This window comes from Heptranchias perlo, chromosome 8 (genome assembly GCF_035084215.1).
Source record: "Heptranchias perlo isolate sHepPer1 chromosome 8, sHepPer1.hap1, whole genome shotgun sequence".
Lineage (NCBI taxonomy): Eukaryota > Metazoa > Chordata > Chondrichthyes > Hexanchiformes > Hexanchidae > Heptranchias > Heptranchias perlo.
This window is the reverse complement of record NC_090332.1, coordinates 6,667,417-6,687,821: the sequence shown is the minus strand read 5'-3', so window position 1 is coordinate 6,687,821 and position 20,405 is coordinate 6,667,417. Positions and strand designations below refer to the sequence as shown.

The following is a 20,405-nucleotide window of genomic DNA, read 5'->3' as shown; positions in this document are numbered from 1 at the left end:
TCACACACTGACACGTCTGTTATGCAACTTGTGGGCATCTCATGATTGAACCAGAGATATTTTTAATTGATTAATTTACACCACACAGTTAAACGCTAGTTTAAAGCGCCCTCAATGGCCTATTGAGTAAGTGTACCACGTGATGGAATACTGTCCAGAACAGAAAGTCCCAGGTTCAATCCTGGGTCTAAGCTAAATTAGCTAATCTAACCTAGGGCAGCAGCAAAGAAACAACCTACATATTTGTACAGCACCTCACTATGTCCTCTGGATGCCCCAAAATGCTTCACATCCAACGAATTACTTTTGAAGTGCAGTCACTTATATTTGCACATGTGCTCAGTAAGATCCCACAAATGAAATCAGATGAATGGCCAGTTAATGATTCTTTCTGGTGGTGTTGGTTAAGAGAGGAATGTTGGCCAAAACACCAGAACTCCCTTCTCTCTCCAAACAGTGCTATGGTATCTTTTACACCCATCTGAACTGGCAGGTGAGGCCTCGATTTAACATCTCATCCAAAAGATGGTACCCCCACCTCAGTGTTAGTCTACATTACATGCTCACATCCTTGAGTGGGACTTGAACCCACAACCTTCTGACTTAGAGGCAGCAGTGCTACCAACTGAACCAAACTGATAAGTACAGCAGTTGTCCACAGCCCACCTGGATTAGGGAAGTTGGGGGGTGGGGGGCGGATGGAAGATTTTTGCTCTTGATTGCCATTTAGTGACCCTGTCGGAAAGCACATGTATGGATATTTGATGAAGACGTGCAGGCTCAGCTATGAGTTTCACCACCAAGCAGCCCATCAACACTACCTGTCGAAGTTCAGTTCCATGGCATTATACCACAGCAAGAGTCAGCACCGTCAGGAAAGAAAGGGTCAAAATTCAAAAAACAAATTTAATGTTAAATGAGACACCAACACACAACAGGGAGTAAGCCTGAATACTTCCCATTCCTCATATGGTCTACCTCTCCCCTATTTTCCATGGTGATTGCCTGACATCTTTTTTAAAAAAAAGAATTAAAGAATAAATATTAATTAACAGGGTTATCTCCACTCAAGAATTGATTCAGCAAAGAATCAAGGAGCTGACATAGAATTTTAAAACTTCAAATAAATCAAATATTCAGTTTCAAAAAATAGAACAGAAATTTTGCTCCTGTAGGTTTCCTATACTGCAACATAAAAAAATTGCCTGGACAACACATTAAGAAGTGTCCTCACTCAACCGATTTGCATCAGATAACATGCACTTAATGTATTGGTTTGCAGTAGCTGCTAGATTTTTGAGACAAGTCTACTGTGAGTAATGCTAAAATACTCATCAAATTACATCAGTGAGTATTTTCTGACTGTGCTCTACTCACATTAGTGTCACAAATATACACTTATTCGCACAACCATCATTCTTCACACAACTTGAACATAGGGAAAATAAACAGCCTAGCTCTGGAGAAACAAACATACAAAAAATTCATGACTATCCTGTATTGCATATAAGTTTTTGTTAAACATAATCAGACACTTCCTAGTTTTTTTTAAAATAAGATGGCAGTAATTTTATTCAACTAACTGTAAACTTGTTCAGCAACACTTCAATGGAAGGGGACGAACTTACATGATGTTTGGCGCCTTCATCTACTAAATCAATATTGCATTGCATCTGAACGACCTAAGATAATACAAGAAGAAAAATACAAGAGTTGGTCAATTATTGCTTCACTTCCATTACAGTAAGTGGATATTTCAGTTAAATTAATAATCCTAATTTTGTGTAATTTTAAATCCACCGATGAAGCAGCAATGCTGACCCACTAGACCTGAAAAATTCCAACCCACCTCCATTACTGCTATTGACCATCACAGCAAATACAAAGTCAAATTTAAGTAGGCCCAGCTTTGGTACCCCTCCATCACTGGTGCACTGTGGTTGCAGTACGTACTATCTACAAGATGCAATGCAGCAATTCACCAAGGTTACTTCGACAGCACCTCCAACTTGTACTTCTTGGTGGCAGAGGTTGCATAAGAGCAGCAACAATATGGGAACGACTATGCTGACTTAGATTTATAGTGCTACTTCATTGGTGTTGGTGCAATATCATGGAACTCCCAACCTAACACCATCATGGGAGCACCATCACTACAGGGGATACAACGGCTCAAGAAAGCCCATCACCACTTCTCAGGGCAACTAGGGATGGACAATATATGCTTCTTTGCCAGCATCACCCACATCCCATGAATAAACTAAGTTGCCAAGACAACTGGCTAAGCAGAAAGGGTGAAACTTTTAAGTTTGTGCCATCTCTTACTTTCCTAGTCTCCAGCTCTGCAGGTTCTGGTGTTGGGGTTTTCACAGATGGTGGGATAATAGGTGATGTCACAGTCTCCTGCTGCGGTTGCTGAGGCATGGGCATTCCAAATGCAGTCAAAGGGTAAATACCATTCCTACAAGTTGGAGTAAAAGATCAAAGATCACTGCTTAGCACAGTATGTATCAAAAACAAACATTTCACTTTCAGATAACCAACTCCTGGATCATACCGTTCTGCATATTATCTCAAAAAACAAGTCTACTCAGAGTTCATTTTAATCCACGTGATAAGAAATGAGGGAAGATGCTCATCAACCTTACTGTGGAATTCTTACCTCACATCCTCTAAAAATTTATCCAACTCCAGTGCAGGAAACTGGGAGAATCTGTAAGGAACAGCAAAGGATGTGTCCTTTAAAAAAGCTATGTAAGTCACAATTTGACATACTATTTGAAACTAATTAGAAAGTAGGATTTTTTTCAATTTTTGTTAGACATAGATGACGATGCATAGCTATCCTGCAACAGCCTTCTACTTTCAAACAGCCTCAAGTTTATAAGGCACTTAATCCAAATGCATTAGGGACTGATGGTACATGGAAGTGAATCAGTGGAATTCCACTACTGTCGGATGACTGTAACCCAGTTTGTAAATTAAGTATGGTAATGGCTCAAGTTTTTCAAAAATACAAAGCAAATTTGGCCAGGGGAAGAAAACTGCCTCCTTTGTGCATCAAATAGGATTGGTCAAGTTATTGCCTGAATTGTACCCAGCATTTGCAGATGTTAAAGCACAAAAACAGCATCATCTGTTGCAATGAGACTGCTGTAGGGTGTCACCATTAGACCATGGAAGGCTTTTAGGGTGATCCTTTGGCAGCCCAGGACAAATTCTGTGTCTTTTGTGCTCAGAAAAGATGATCAACTTTGCAAAACCGTGATACTTTTTATATTGCATTTGACTGGTCTTGAAGTTTTACTGATGAATTTTTGTGATCAAGGTGAACCATGGGATGGAACATAGCATGAGATTGTAGGGTACCTGCAAGGAGATCTCCAAAATGAGATTTCTAAACATCAGACTTCCAAATTTTTCTCTTTTTTTTGACCTACTTCCATGTTAATGCTGTTGCTATATACTAATAACACCTTTAACCCAATGACAGCACTGTTTTCCTTTGGGTAGCCAACACTTGTCTTTCAAAAGTTAGGACATCCAATTTTGTTCTTCCGTTGCAGGTCCATAGTGTGCACAAGATAATTGGTGGACACTTGAACATGACGGGACATTAGGGAATCTCCATTCCAACAGCATAGTGAAAACATGGACATTAGCCTAGTCCCTTCCTGACCAGGATCTATGAGGTGCTGGTCACGCCTGCAATACCTGATCTGTACTCCCTCTACATCATGATGGAAAATCTCTGCTAGAACTGCATTCATGTCCATGTTTTTCGTTATTTCTTCCAAAGCATTTTCAGGAATCATGTCTATAAGAGAGCAGAAGACTGACAATTAAAATCTTGCCCAGCCTGTGAATGGGTATCTACTTTTCACAAGTACTGAAGAAACTGTTCGCAATTTTAAATTAAAAAAAAAACACCCTGCGCCTTCATTCCCAATTTTTCTTTTCTATTTCTCTGTAATAGCCAGAATCATTTAAGTGACCCTCCTCCTTCCTGACAGGAGAATGAGGGGATCACAGATGTGGTCATCTGCCCAAATATATTTTTTTAAATGTACAAAGGGTTGGTTGGATAATTTCATAAACCTAAGGATCTGGTACTAATTTTTGGAGTCAAGTGTTTCAAAGAAAATAAATCCAGTGCTTAAAAAAAATTGATCGATCTGGGAACCCGCAGAAGAACTTGAGTTAGAAACCATGACTTGCAGTGTAACACAAGATGGTCTTTTATTTTAAAAAAAGCATTTAAAGCTGATATTCTTTAGATATTGAACCTATGTTGTCAATTAAAAAAAGAATCAGTGTAAAGCTTCAACTATTGCTGTCGAGTATTCAAGTAGATTTTCAGCAAGGTAACTGTTAAACGCAATGTCTACTTCAGATACATTATTAGTGACAATCTTGCTTCGCAATTAAAACATTCATGCATAAATATAAACCTGAAATCAAAGATTTCAGGAAAAGGTATCCTGTGATTCACAACATACTGTTAGTTTCCTAGGGCAGAAAACAGTCTCACTTCAAATTAGCACCCGCCCAGAAGGCTTGGGACTCATTATAATATATATATTTTTAAAAAGTTAATCCCACGGGGATTTGTTGTTCGACCAGATAAGTGACTTTTCAAATTCCAGCTGCTACAATTAGTTTCCCCAAAAGATTTTTTTTTAAAAACGCTGATGAATTGGTTTCTGCAAATTCCTACATAATAAGTAAGTGATCCTTATTCTTCCCACCAAGAGATAGCACAGAAAGCTGACTTTGAAAGGAAAAATGGCCTGCAAATCACTGACTTGTAAATAAAGTCACTTAAAAAAAGTTACTTTGCATGCACTTGGGGAACCAAATGAATGTTTCACAGCAGGCTCCTGCACCCACCAATACAAGTCACATCCCTGGACCTAAGTATTCAGGATGTGGAGATGCCGGTGATGGACTGGGGTTGACAATTGTAAACAATTTTACAACACCAAGTTATAGTCCAGCAATTTTATTTTAAATTCACAAGCTTTCGGAGACTTCCTCCTTCCTCAGGTAAATGTTATTAAGTATTCAGAGCATAAAAGGTTTGCTAACGACGTGAGCTTTCACACCAGGTACTTACGAGGATGACTGACGATGCAATGTGCTGCTAACAACTTTAGTGAAGGTACTTCAAACAGAGCTGGGTGAAAGAGAAGCTCCCGGGCAGTGGGCCGTTTAACAGGATCAACCTCCAAACATTTCTGAATAAATTCCTGTCATAAAGGGGGGAAAATGGAAAAATATATTTAAAGTACACATATTCATCGACCTCAGTTCTATTTTTTCATCTCTCTGAAGCTATCTCCTTTCTTTTAACAATTAAACTCATTATATGTTTGTACATATAATATCCTGAGGGGACTTGAAGAGGTGGATGCTGAAAGGATGTTTCCCCTTGTGGGAGAGACTTGAACTAGGGGACACAGTTTAAAAATAAGGGGTCTCCCATTTTAAGACAGAGATGAGACATTTTTTCTCTGAGGGTCGTGAGCGTGTGGAACTCCCTTTCCCAGAGAGCGGTGGAGGCAGGGTCATTGAATATTTTTAAGGCTGAGTTAGAATAGACGCCTGATTAACAAGGGAGTCAAAGGTTATAGTAGGAAGATGGGAAAGTAGGGTTGAGGTCACAATCAGATCAGCCATGATCTTATCAAATGGCAGAGCAGACTCGAGGGGCTGAATGGCCTACTCCTGCTCTTAATTCATATGTTTCTACCTCAACTCTTTTGGAGTGATTCAGCATTTAACTACATGTTGTGGGCTTGAGGCAATGCTAACCAGAACAAACTGTTGTAAGGAGACAGTTTTAGCAACAATGAAATTAGTCTTCCATTATGAGCAAATGTACAATGATCGATATTTTGTGCTCTAGCCTCCTCCAGTACAATACCCACCAGAGAAGTTTATGGCATAGGAGGTCTGTGCTAGAACTTTGCAAGAGCAATCCAAAACTAATCCCACTGCCCTGCTCTCTCCCCATAGCTGTCACCTTGCCCGGCATCAAATATTTATTCACTTTCCCCTTAATAGGTACAATTGTTTCTACCTTGGCCACCCTCTGTGGCAAAGCATTCTATTACACTGCATAAAGAAATTTCTCCTAACCACTCTCCTCATTTACTGTTTAAAAATCAAGGATCCCTAGTCACTGACTCCTTAACCAGAGGAAATAGTCTTTCCCTATTGTCTCCATCAAAACCCTTCATAATTTTAAAAATCTCAGGCGAGAGCTTAAAAATCTGTTATCTCACAGTAACAGAACACTTGTGGATAATCCTTTCACAAATTTCAGCTTTGGTGCACTTTTAAGTTGTCTTGAGGTCTTGCACTGATCTGCTGTAATCTATTTCAACAAATGCCAACTAAAGACCCGTTGACCACAATTCCCCATGATACAGAGAAGAGTCAAAGTGGAAGTTGAGTGCTTCCCTTCAGGTGTTTTGAGGAAAGGGGAGAAATTAGGTAAATGTGAGAACCATTCTTCAGTGTCCCCAGGGCTTAGTTACAAAGCTGCACAGGCAGAGGTCAAACACATCCTCTGGGCCAGGAGAAGTGTGCATTGCAGCGAGGGGACAAAAGACCAAACTGTGAAATGCTACAGAGAGTCAGAAAGGATAGAAAACCATTTCCTCACAACTGGTGGCCGATAATCTATAGCCAAATAAAACCATGAGTGTCTTACAAACAGGCCACCTGCCCTGAAAACAAGACACTGCAGCAGCACTTGGCTGTGAGGGGGTTAAATAGCGATACTGCATTGTTTAATACAAGTTTACAACTCATGGTCCTCAATGAGGAAACACAATAATGGGGAGAGATGATCAAAAAGAGGGACAAAACAAACCAGTCCTTAGAGAAATCACTGGACCAAATATATCTTGTATTGGCATATTTACTGATGCTTTCTACAGGTAAAGAAAACAAAAATGGCCCCAAAATGGTCAATTGATGAAATTTTCTAAACCTACCAAAAGACAAATATCAAACTTAGTATTCAATGGCTTGTTCTTGGTTGATTCAGAACTTTGGTGTGACTCATCTCCTTAACACTTCAAGTTGACAATCTATTGCATCTTATGTATGGAGTCGTACAACACCAGGTTATAGTCCAACAGCTTTATTTGAAATCACAAGCTTTCGGAGCTTTGCTCCTTCGTCAGGTGACGACTCCGTACATTTGTCCACCACCGGCATCTCCACATTATTGCATCTTACCCAGACAATGCAGCACTTGTATTTTAGATCTGTTTCCATCAGGGTAAACATTTAACCATATGTGGAGTCCTACCTTGCTGTGTGACTTTATATTTTTTTCTCCCAGCCACAAAGTTTTAAACAATAATATCTCTGTGCACACAGAGAAAGACCTCAATTAGGAACTGAAGCCACATCTTTTAAAAATATAATTGAATTGCATCAAAGGATCTGTAGATCTGTACAACCTGAAACTGCCCAATTCCAACATGGACATTTACTAACACAATTAGCACTGCAGTTATATAAAGCTCAATACCATCACAAACATCGCCGTGCTGACCTAAGCTAAGCTCTGATTAGCATTATTTGCAAGACACATTCTTATTAGGGCCTATTAAAATTAACAGTCTAGACCAGTGAAGTTTTAAAAAATATTCTAATCTCATCAATACTAGAAAAATCAAAAGATTAATATTTTGGAAAATTACCCCCTCCTCCCCCCAACTGAGGCAGTTTCTCCCATCCCAATCCGGCCCCTCTCCTCGGTTCCCTGTTCCCTTCCTTGGCCTTGGTCCAATTAACCCCTCACCCTCTAACCCTACTCGACCTGAAGACAGTATTTCCCGTGTCGTGCCACAGATCGACTAGCATTAAAAGAAATAAAGGCAAGAATCACGGTCAAGTACGTAGCCATTTTATACTATAATCTCTTGGAACACATTCTCACCATATATTACCAATTTGAGATTTGAATTTTGAGATTAATCTGGCCTCTATTTGCTACTATAAATAGGATTTTGGAACAGCCTGGCCATTAACAGGCAATTGACGTTGGTGTTCTCAAAAATTAGAGTTCAACCCAATGTGTGCAACAGTGATATTTACAAAGAATAGGATTTTGTAGTATAATTTGCAGTATTAAGAGGGGACCTTGAAATCCCTTCAAAAGGGAATAAACTTCAACTATTTACATATTCAAAATGAGAACAGTTTGCTAGCAGTAACTTGCAAACCAGAAATCCCCAAGATATCCTCCTGTTAATAAAATAGCATGTTGTATAAACAGGTGAAAACCAAGATAGGTCAGACTTTTGCTTATTGAAACAGTGAAAGCCAGATCTAAAGATCAATAAACTAGCAAACTTCAGGTCAGGTGTGCATCCTCAATTCCAGGTCTGAACTCACTCCTTTCTGTATGCCCCAGGTTTTGGCTGGGATGGACAGAAATTTTCTTTCTGAAGTAAGCCAGTCTGTGAAGTAAAAGTGAAAGAAGAAAGGGGAGGACCCAAAGCACAGCATCTACCAGATTCCCTTAAACTAAACCTCAAGGCTCTATTTAATGATGTGCCTATCAAACTTATAGTCTAAGGAAAACTAAAAATGCAAATTTCAGCCAAGCTGGATCTGAATTCCAAGGCTTCTAGTCTCACATTCAAACAGCTGAATAAGTGAACCTTCAGCTTTTGCGGTTGAATTGGTGCAATACTTACTCTTTGCAGAGTGTCTTCAAGTGACTGAATTGCATTATTGATTGCTTCTTGCGACACATATGATGATTCTCCATTACCCTGGATTTCCAATACTGCCATCTAGAACACCGAAAGCCAGCAGTGACGAATGGATTCACACAAAATGGACAAAATTCTACTCCAATTACTCAAACACTACTACCAATACGAAAGTTGCACTCATGATTGTCCTTCCAACCCCTCCCCACCCCCCGAAATAACCTAATGAATTCACAAGTTGCACCCTCCACACACTGACAACTCATAACAAAATCTACTCAGACTTCATGAGAAGTATTTATCACATTTCAACATAAATTCAAAATCAGTCTGATCATCAAAACTTTCAACAGTTAAATTGTGCTAAAACTACAGTTATATTTATGCTTCTATTTCAGTTGATTGCTCTGAATAACGTTTTTTCACCTTGTACCTGTCCAGCATGTAGGGCACCCACAACATTGAGTGACACCGCGAGCTATTCAACCATAGAGTGCTCACCCATCACCCACACGTATGCACTTTACAGTGGGGTCACTGGAAAGGAAATCAGTAGCAGCAACTTTGGCTGATGTTTCCATTTCCTAGCTGGGGGATTACAGCCAAATGTAGCAATGTCCCAGTTCAGATCAAACTGGGACATTCTGATCTATATGGCTTAGTGCTGTACTACAGGTTGCATTTAATCATCATAGGAGCTCTGAATTTTTTTTTAAGAGGAGAATTTTATGAAGGGCACAAGCAGGAAATGGAGAAATTAAGTGCCATCCCAGAAACCTTACGAGGAAAATAAAATTATAGAATCCGTCTGCCCCCCAATGCAACTTCCAATTCCTCACATCAACACACACCCTGCTGGGAATCAGTCACTATTGGGCTGACTAGTGGAAAAAGATCACTGTGATGATGTAGCTGCTAGGTTTACAATAGATGGAAATCTACATCCTTCCCAGCCTCGGATAACTATCCTGAATGAATGATTGTGTACAGATATTCTAGCCACTAAGATTTTCTCAAAACCAATTCCCTGAACACACTATCAACATGACTATTGAAAGTGACAAAACTATTTCTAATTAGAAACTTCATGTGGGAGAGAGGAGTAACAATTTTCTTTGATTTCACTGTAATGCAGCCATGTTCAAAATTTTATATAATTCAGCTTGATTTCCCCTTTCTCTCAAAAATAATTTTCAATATGGATTACCACATACCTCTAACGCACACATTCCAAATGAATAAATATCAACAGCCGTAGTCACATTTGTTACAGCTGTAAAAAACAGAATATATCAGTATTAGATTACTAAATTACTAAAAACAAATTCAATTTCCATTTTAGATACACTACTAGAATATTAAAATCCAAACAAATAAAACAGCACCATATTCAACAAAGGAACTTCTATTTCAATTTCCTTTTTGTAAGGCGGCGGAACTAATGTGCAAGACAGTTTGAGGGATTGGATAGCACACGGTTAAGAAAATGGTCTTTTTAGAGCTCAGAAACTAGGTCAAATTCTAACAGCACTTGGCAATAAGCTACAGTCTTATAGAATCATAGAAGTTTACAACATGGAAACAGGCCCTTCGGCCCAACATGTCCATGTCGCCCAGTTTATACCACTAAGCTCGTCCCAGTTGCCTGCACTTGGCCCATATCCCTCTATACCCATCTTACCCATATAACTGTCCAAAATAGAATCATAGAAGTTTACATAGAAGCTTGCTTCAGATGTCATAGGTTTGGAAAGAAACTGACATGGATCAGCTAGGTTACTATACTCAGATCAGGCTAACTGGCTTCAAGGCAACAGTGGTAAATTGCCAGAAGTTCTCCTAGTTTTGGCAGACTTGGCTGAGGTTACCTGCAACCAAGTCTAGAATTCAGTCCTTATTTGTGCTTCGGCTCTCCAGAGTGTGAATTCCCAGAACCTCAGTAGGAATTACAGTATTGTAGGAGATAATCAAACCCCCAGGAAAAGGAAAATTGAGGAATAGTTTCCTCTCTTTACAATTCTGCTCATGAGCATCCCAATTCCCTCATCAACAGGAACTTGCAGTTATATAGCGCCTTTAACGTAGCAAAAACATCCTAAGACGCTTCACAGGAACGTTATCAGACATAACGTGACACGGAGCCACGTAAAGAGATATTAGGACAGGTGACCAAATGCTAGATCAAAGAGAGGGGTTTTAGGGAGCGCCTTAAAGGAGGAGAGGTAGAGATGCGGAGAGGTTTCGGGAGAGAATTCCAGAGCGTAGGGCCGAGACAGCTGAAGGTACGGCCTCCAACGATGGAGCAATGAAAATCGGGGACGCACAAGCCAGAATCAGAAGAGCACAAAGATCTGGGAGAGATGTAAGTCTGGAGGAGGTTGGATTAGATGGTTTTTTTCCATTCTTCAGAAACCCAAATAACTTCAGATAAGCCAATTGGGTCTGCAGACTCTGAAATGGCACCTTAAAAAGCATGGGGTCTACGAGTATTAGTATGGTTGTGTTTAACTGGAGACTCCTAAATTGGAACTGGAATCAGAAGTTCTGTTGTAGCCATCTGCTCAAAGCAATCATGCCATAACATCACACTGATGGTATTCTTTGCAAAGTCTCTGTGGAGAGCACCCCTGCTCAACACCTCATCTTTATAATTGAAAGATATGCAATGGTGCAAAGCCTTTTCAGCTGAAGCCAGTTCCTCTTGCTCATCAGTGGGTCCAGTGTTTCTTGCTAGGGATGATTTTGATCAATACTGAGCTGAAAACAGCAGTGTCAGTGACTTTGCTAAAGGAGTCATTAACATCATCTGCATGGACAAAGACTTCAGTGCTTTAGTCATCAATTTTTGGCATCAGGCAGTACTGCAGCAGTTATATAACGCTGTTGCGCAGGACTGCCAGTGCAGGAGGTGGCTATCTGAATTCAGGAGGACTAGATGCCTTTGTCACAGAGGAAACTTGGAACATTGCCCAACCACTGCATTTTTCCTCAAATACATTCCACTTAAAACAGATTCATTTTCTGATCAGGAGTAGAAGGTGTGCCTTTTGAAAGAATGGGAATGTAAAATCTTTAGATTCTGGTTACTAAAATAGTTTTCAGGAAAATTAGATAAGTGTATCAACTGTTATTTAACATTTTACGTAGGACGAATTGAATAAAGTTAACTTGCACTGTAAAATTAAAATGGTTTTACGAAGCAAGAAACACTAAGGCTATAGTTCATGCCTTAAACAATGCAACAGCAGAAAATCACATGTCAAAATTTCCTCTCCCAGTGGATGAGCCCAAATCTAACTGCCTATGGGCTAAAAGAATGGGGGAGGGAAAGGGAAAAAGATCTACAATGAGAAGCCATGGCATACTATTTATATCCCACAAATGAGTTGACCATCTTGAGTGCAAGCATTGCAAGTGGATCACAAGACAGTACCACAAGTGGGACGTATTTAGAATCCCACAGCTCTTCATTATCTTGTTGACATCACATATTAGTTAAGTAACAAAAATAAAATAGCTGACATTAAACAAAATACAAAAAAATTCTGCAATATCCCATGTGCAGTAACAGACTGCATTTGTTCACTCCACTTTTGTATGATTTATGTGCCAAGGGAAGAAGAAAAAAATCAAATTAACAGAGGTTGGCAGATGGGATATGGCAATTAAACAACCTATGTCCCACATGTAATCACAGGTGATTTAGTCCAACATTACTTAACATCCCCATTCAATCAAGTTAGTGTTACTATTTAAGCTTAATTAGATTTTCAAATTGTTGCTTACCTCCATATTCTGGGGCAAAAAAGTGCAAGTTCTTCTGTTCCTCTCTACATGTTTTCACATGGTTGTTAATTGTATCAGGCGCAACTGCGAAAGATAAAATGTTTGGAAGTTAGAGGAAACTAAAGAAAAAGCTTCATATCATATTGCACCATTATGATTCAGTCAAACAGAATTGGGGGGGGGGGGGGGGGGGAAATCGCAGTGCTCAAAATCACGTGTAAGCCAATTTGTTCCCCCTCTCCCCACTGAAGATGTTGACACTCTGCTGGGATATAGTCCCATGGATGTTGATAACTCCAGTATCTCAACAAAGATAATATTCATCAGCGAGTCATTTCAGTGAGAGTTGCAGGCTATGTGATTACAAGGAACATCAGAGCCAAACCAAAACCTGTCCCTAACTAATATCTAGACATGTTCACTGACACCAAGGAAAGCAATCAGGAGCAGGAACCCAGACTAGTTTCTGCCTCTCCATTCTCATGAACGATAAAGCTAATTTAGTGCCCCTACCACCACCCAAGTTGCTTTCAGCTAATTTTAGCACAGAGCAGAGGTCAAACCTGGGACTTGCTTAGTTTCGATAAATCAGAGCACCAAATATCCCTTTTTAGTAATCGGATGCCTGCTTTGTCAGACAAGATCAACAGAACCGAGTCAATAAATTTCTAACAAAGTGAACCTGACTACAGTTTTAAAAAATTCAAATGGCCTAGTTCATTATGTAACACCATTTGTTATAGTGAACTACAAAGTAAAAACAACTACCTATTTTTAAGCCTATGAAGTACAGTGGAATGCACCTCAATGGAAGTCAGAGCCACCAGTCAAAGTACTTAATCTTAGCGTTCATATCCTCAACTATTTCATCAGTAATATATTGCTCTTCCAAAAATAAGCAGGATCCTTCTATTTCAGCTGCAGAATAAATCAAGTTGGCAATTTCAAGATCACTAACTTTGGAAGAAGTCAATTTTATTCCAGCAGACTCACCAGAAACACAATGCACACTTCATCTAAAGTAAAGATTGTTTGCTGCAGTGAAACTTGACACTGCTGCGTTTTCCATTTCTCTGAATCCAGCCATCCCAGACAGTGAAATTTTATCTTAGTACAGCAGATCTGATGAGAATAGTTTGTACAAAGTAAAATTGTTAAACTGTACAGAACCATAACTTCCCAATTTAAAAAAAAACACTGCCTACTCCAGTGCCAAATACAGCCAGATGTCCAGTTAGCCTTCACCTACATGAAACCACCACACCTGTGTTTTTAGTGGCTGCATTTAATATCAGGTCTAAGAAAAGTTTTCATCCCAACCATTAAAATTTAAACTGATTTACAAGTAGCTCTGTTCCTCAAACCTAACATTCCAGTGGATAGGAAAAGATCGATTGCCTAACAGCGTGGGGATACTCATTCACATAGAATGGCTGCAGCACAGGAGGTGGCCATTCAGCCTATCGAGCCTGTGCCAGCTCTCTGCAAAAGCAATCCAGCTAGTCCCACTCCCCTGCCCTTTCCCTACAGCCCTGCAATTTTTTCCCCTTCAAGTACTTGTCCCATTCTCTTTCGAAAGCCACAATTCAATCCGCCTCCACCACCCCCTCAGGCAGTGCATTACAGATCATAACCACTCGCTGTGTAAAAAATTTTTCCTCATGTCGCCTTTGGCTCTTTTGCCAATCACTGTAAATCTACGTTGTCTGGTTCTTGACCCTTCTGCCAATGGGAACAGTTTCTCTCTATCTACTCTGTCTGGACCCTTCATGATTTTGAATACCTCTATCAAATCTCCTCTCAACCATCTCTGCTATAAAGAGAACAACCCCAGCTTCTCCAGTCCATCCACGTTTTGTACCAATTGTAAACAATTTTACAACACCACACCGTTCACCTGAGGAAGGAGGAAGCCTCCGAAAGCTTGTGGAATTTAAAATAAATTTGTTGGACTATAACTTGGTGTTGTAAAATTGTTTACAATTGTCAACCCCAGTCCATCACCGGCATCGCCACATCATGGTTTTGTACCAAGTCAGTTTGTCACTTACTGTTAATACAAGTCCAAATTGGGGCAAAATTAATAAAAATGCAGCATACATTTACTCAATATGATCAAGCTATATCTGAACAGTCTGTGCATCTATAACCCAGAGGAAAATTAAAAAGGTGACAGGGCATGAGTGAGAGATGGTGGGTTTTTGTTCATGTATTCTTATCTCAAGTATTAGTGTGTTTTTTTTTAAAAAGAAAAAACAAGTAATGTTTTTTGCAAATAGTGTGAATATATAAATGGCAACACTCAATTCTACACCCCAAGTAATTTGGGGTTAAATAGCTACTTCATAGTGTCCTCAGACCAACTGGATTGCTGGCAGGTGTCTCTGTTCACAGTAAGATCCAGTACAGTTGAAAACCTTGGTTATGTGAATTTCTGAACACAAAGTAACAGAATGAGTCATTCGCTACGGGAGTAGGAAAATCAGCCCGTGACCACCTTAAAGACACAGATACCAATTTGCTAAGATTTGCCAAACACTTCTGTGACGAATAGGGAGTTTCAGATTTTGAATCGAAGTTGTCACTTGAAATTTGTCTTTCTGCAATTGCTAGTTTGGCTAAATATACAAACATCACCAGGAAGCTCAGGCTGGCATCCTTGTTGTGTTAATGAGGGCAAAGTCATTATGGATGGATAGAACTTAAATTAAGCAGTTAACAGAAATGCTTCCTTTGTTTTGCAAGTAATCAAGTTAGATAATTGTTCAATAGAGAAGGTGCAGTCCCATTAACTCTCCAATGTGGTAAACAGGTTAATCTGATCTCAAGAAGGAACCAGGCCAATCAATTTAAATCTGGTGACGTAAGCCAGCAAGCAACCATTGTGTTTTAAATTCTGCAGAAGTTGGACACCAGTGCAAGGGTGAAAGATACATATATGATTCCCTATGTCCTAGGAACAGAGACAGATCAGACACTGAACTGGATCAGGAACATAAATGCCGAGGCCACTAGAGCAGGTCAGAGACTTTGGTATTCTGCAGAGTGGTTCACTTCCCAACTGCCCAAAGTCTCTCCACCACCTACAAGGTAGAAGTCAGGAGTGTGATGGAATACTGTCCACTTGCCTGAATATCATTGGAGCTACATCCACTCAAGAAGCTCGACACTATCGAGGACAAAGCAGTCCGCTTGATCAGCAGCCCATTCACTCCCTCCACCAGTGGCATACCGTGGCTGCAGTGTACTATCGACAGGATGCACTGTAGCAACTCGCCAAGGCTTCTTTGGAAACATTCCAAAAACCTGTGACCTCCTCTTAGGAGGACAAGGGCAGCAGGTGCATGGGAACACCATCGCTTCGGTCTCACACCATCCTGACTTGGGACATATATTGTCATTCCTTCAAAATCACTGGGTGATAATCGTGGCACTCACCACGCAACACCATTGTAGGAGTACCTTCACCACACGGACTGCAGTGGTTCAAGACAACCACCATCCCTTCCTTGAGGGCAACTAGGGACGGGCAATAAAAGTCGACCTTGCCAGCGACACCCACATCCTGGAGAAAGTTCATTTTTAAAAATGAACTGAGTTATCACCGGCTGGGGAAGATCAAACAGGACATCTTTGGAGCAGGGGAGTTTGACATCTCAGACTAGGCAGATACACATTTCTGGCCATCTTTATCAGCCCTTCTTTTATCAGTGTATTGCAATTTGTTTGGAAGTGGCCTTGTGGAGCTCTATAAGCCATGAATAAGAGTTACAATATGGATATCAAGAGTTAGTAAATTGTTCTGTCTAATGTTATTATGTATCCAAGGAGACAGCGAGAGTTATAAAGTTCTGTAAAATTAGTGCAAGCTGCTCCATTGTCGCTTGCAACTACCACTCAGATTTTTTTTTAATAAAACCTTATCCATGGTATATAGCTTAAACCATACTCTGACAGAATGTATCTCCTTCTGCTATCCGAATCCTAGGAGATTACAAGGATGCTCATCGGATCCTGAAAGCTAAATATGGTAAGATGGATATCTGTTCTATCCCTAGGCAACTCTACAATACCAGATATTAGCAACATAGTCATTCTCTGTTTGGTAGGAAGCAAGGGCTCACTTATGGGAGAAGGGAGAAGGAGGGAAAGCAAAAAGGGGGGGGCGGGATTAAAAGGCACTAGAAAGAGGACGAGCCCTGCTAATCTAGGGAACCCCTATGACCCTGGATCATGACTTATAATCTCTTCCCAAACTTGATTAAATAAGCAATTCTCTTTTTCTTGTATCAGGCATTTGTTCCACATTCACATTCAGGGGACCACTGTCGAACACAATAGGACTCCTCCTGACAGAAGGCCTAAAAAAAATACGGTCCAATGTTATACACACAAAGTATTTTATTACTGTTAACTGATCTTCCAAGATTGTTCACGGTATGTTGGAGGAAATGCTGTTTCAGAAGTTCAGGAACATTATGCAGTCAATGCACAATGCATTACTCTGTAGCTAAGGCAGAGCTGTGTATCCTCATGAAAGGCCACAAGGTCTAATTGCTGTAAAGAGGTATATACTGAAGTCAATTGGAGGCCAACTGTCGGGGATGTTTCTCCATAGATCAGCAGTTGGTTGTAAATGCCCATATCCTCAAGGTCAGAAGAAACGAGGAGGAAATGCATGATATGCACAAAACATACAAATTGAAATATAACAAGTCAGTGTAGTCATACTTTTCTGCTATTAAATGCTGCACTAGATTTACAAACCCTACTTCACAAAGTTAGTGAATTTTGGCACCTATTTACTAACAGAGGAATGGATAGTAGAACTGGATGCCAAGAGCTCAACACATTCATCAACTCTTCAACAGTAACAAACACTTATTAAAAAATGTTGAGGGAAATACTGATAGGCAATTCACAGCCTGTATATTCTAGGTTATACATGCATAGAAGTTACAACGTCAAAACAGGCCATTCAGCCCAACCAGTCCATGTCAGTATTTACCTTCCATGCAAGCAAATAGTCCTAATCACATTTACTTGCCTTATTCCTATATCCCTTCATTCCCTTTTCCTTCATCCAATCCAATCCAATTTTGAATATTGACATAATTTCTGCCTCAGCTACTAATCCTGGAAGTGAATTCCACAGCCTCACAACTCTGGTGTAAAGAAGTTTCGCTTGCTCTGTTCTAAATCTCTTACATTTAATCTTGTATCTATGGCCACTTGCTCTAGACCCCTCAACTACTGGAAATAGTCTGCTTCTATCCACCCTATCCCATCCTTCCCTAATTTTAAAAACTATCATAGCGCCTGTAATCTGTGTTGTTCTGATGAAAGAAAAAAACCCTAATTTTTCACATCATGCAAGAACATCTTGGGCTCACCAGCATGAGGGATGCAACATACCAGAAAGCAATGCAGAATATAACTAGCAGCAGAACAAATAAGGAGAAAGTCACCCAAATAAAACTGCTGGATCTTGGGTTGGGCGAGAAAGTGGAGAGATTAATACATCGTAGACTGAGGCATCAAGCTTGAGTTTTATTCGCCGGAGAAAGGAGTGCTGCTGTACTAAATCATCTCATTCTCAACTTTCCAAGCACGGGATTGCCAATTCCTTGAGGGACAAAAAACACTCTCAGTCTCCTCTCAAAGCAGCTCCTGAAATATGTGGATTCGTGCCATTTTATACTAAACTTAGAAGTGCTGTTTTTGAACAATACCAGGACAAATTGAATAGTGAGAATGGATCGATATTGGAGTTTTGCTTGATTATTTTAGACACCAGGGAGTATTTGATGGGCTAATGATAAGGGTTGGTTGATGGGCCAAACTGCCTTTTCTTGTCCCACGCTTAATATTCACATGTAGAGCAAACAATAGCAAAACTTCCAGAACGAGTGTGATTTGTTGGATCAAGTGACATATCCCTATTACTAAACATTACATAAGAAACAGGAGCAGGAGTAGGCCATACATGCCCTTGAGCCCACTCCGCCATTTAATGAGACCATGGCTGATCTTCGATCTCAACTCTACTTTCCCGCCCGATCCCCATATCCCTTGATTCCCTTAGAGTCCAAAAATCTATCAATCTCAGCCTTGAATATATTCAATGACTCAGCATCTACAGCCCTCTGGGGTAGACAATTCCAAAGATTCACAACCCTCCTAGTGAAGAAATTCCTCCTCATCTCAGTCTTAAATGGCCGTCCCCTTATCCTGCGACAATGCCTGCTAGTTTTAAACTCTCCAGCCACGGAAAATAGCCTCTCAGCATCTACCCTGTCAAGACCTCTAAGAATTTTATATATTTCAATGAGATCACCTCTCATTCTTCTGAACTTGAGAATGTAGGCCCATTCTTCTCAATCTTTCCTCATAGGACAACCCTCTCATCCCAGGAATCAATCTGGTGAACCTTCATTGCACTGCCTCTAAGGCAAGTATATCCTTCCTTAAGTGAGGAGACCAAAATTGTACAAAGTACTCGAGGTGTGGTCTCACCAAAGCCCCATACAATCGTAGCAAGACTTCCTACACAAGAAATAGGAACAGGAGTAGGCCATACGGCCCTTGAGCCTACTCCACCATTCAATAAGATCATAGCTGATCTTCAACCTCAACTCCACTTTCCTTACTCTTATACTCCAACCCCCTTGCAATAAAGACCAACATGCCATTTTAAAACTTCTAATGCTCCTGCCAGGATATAGTTAAAAACACAGGACATACTACAGGCTCAGTGGTTCACTACCTCAACTGGGAGGGGGGCACATAATGTGACAATACAGATTCCAAACATCTAGAAGGGTTGGCCTTACTGGCTCTTGTTCCTAAAACATTTTGAACTCAATTTAGTTCAGAGCTTTCTCTTGATTAAATTACATGAGAAATCATCCAGTGCAACAATACACAGCCAGAACATAACCTGCTGAAATGTGACCTCAATTTTGTTAAGCTTCAAGTTACACAGTGGTCAAATTAGAAATATCCTACCTTGTGGGGAACAACCACTAGCCTAAATACTTTCAAAATACAAGGTACACTTCAGTAATATTCTGCTATAAATCCAGAGTCTGACAACTGGTAACTTGCTTGCTGTCAAGTAGCTCCAACAGGACACTTGCACAACAGCCAAAACTAAAAAAGTTGAACATGTCCAGCTACAGGTCCTATTAACAAATTCCATACTGGTAGTGGTTGGCAGAGAATAAACTGCAGTGAATGGTAACCTTATGAAAACAAAGCAACCAACATGACTGATTGCATAAAGTATTGCAGGATAAGTCACACGAGGAATTGATTCACATTCTATAGAACAGATCACCTGGCACTGTTTCATGTTTATAATCCTGCATTTCTCAGAACATGTTATGAGTATCAAGAGGATTACTAGACTTACACATCATTATGAGTCCAAAGAAAAAAGGGTAGGCATTGAGAATAATGATTAATTTTCCTGTCATCCCAATTGTCTCCCCTAAAAAGTGATTCTTGTTGCAGTACAAGTCCATGGCCCTCCAGTACCTGACCCAAATAGCATTCTTCATGTGTGAAGCCGGCTTCATGTTTGAGTGCTGGGAAAAAAAATTCACCACAGGGAGTTCAAACTGAACAAGAACTGGTACTAACACGATGTCCCCACCCTCACACTTTCCAGCAAAGGTCATTGGGCAGCAATTAGAAAGCACCTTGGCTGATTTCCTTCCGTCAACCCCCAGTTCCCTCCCCCAAGGGCTCTGAGGCCAATTGCTGCTCCTCAACTTGGTTAAGATAACTCAGTTCAAATCTGGGGGCTTCTGGTCTGCATGGTTTAGTAACACCATACAGGGAAATTTACTACCATGCTAAACTACTCATAGGTTG

The 20,405-nt window shown here is 40.2% G+C and overlaps 1 protein-coding gene across 1 annotated transcript in view; it reads right to left on the bottom strand.

Annotated features, from left to right (window-relative positions):
* The window catches only part of nrbp1 (nuclear receptor binding protein 1), a 66,918-nt gene that overhangs the window by 8,661 nt on the left and 37,852 nt on the right, over window positions 1–20,405 (bottom strand). The window contains exons 7-14 of the mRNA XM_067988577.1: window positions 12,528–12,611; window positions 9,956–10,014; window positions 8,724–8,822; window positions 5,117–5,249; window positions 3,715–3,817; window positions 2,663–2,713; window positions 2,326–2,461; window positions 1,629–1,682 (exon numbers count right to left, since the gene is read on the bottom strand). Of these exons, the coding sequence (XP_067844678.1) occupies window positions 1,629–1,682; window positions 2,326–2,461; window positions 2,663–2,713; window positions 3,715–3,817; window positions 5,117–5,249; window positions 8,724–8,822; window positions 9,956–10,014; window positions 12,528–12,611 (719 nt within the window). The remainder of the gene's footprint in view (window positions 1–1,628; window positions 1,683–2,325; window positions 2,462–2,662; window positions 2,714–3,714; window positions 3,818–5,116; window positions 5,250–8,723; window positions 8,823–9,955; window positions 10,015–12,527; window positions 12,612–20,405) is intronic.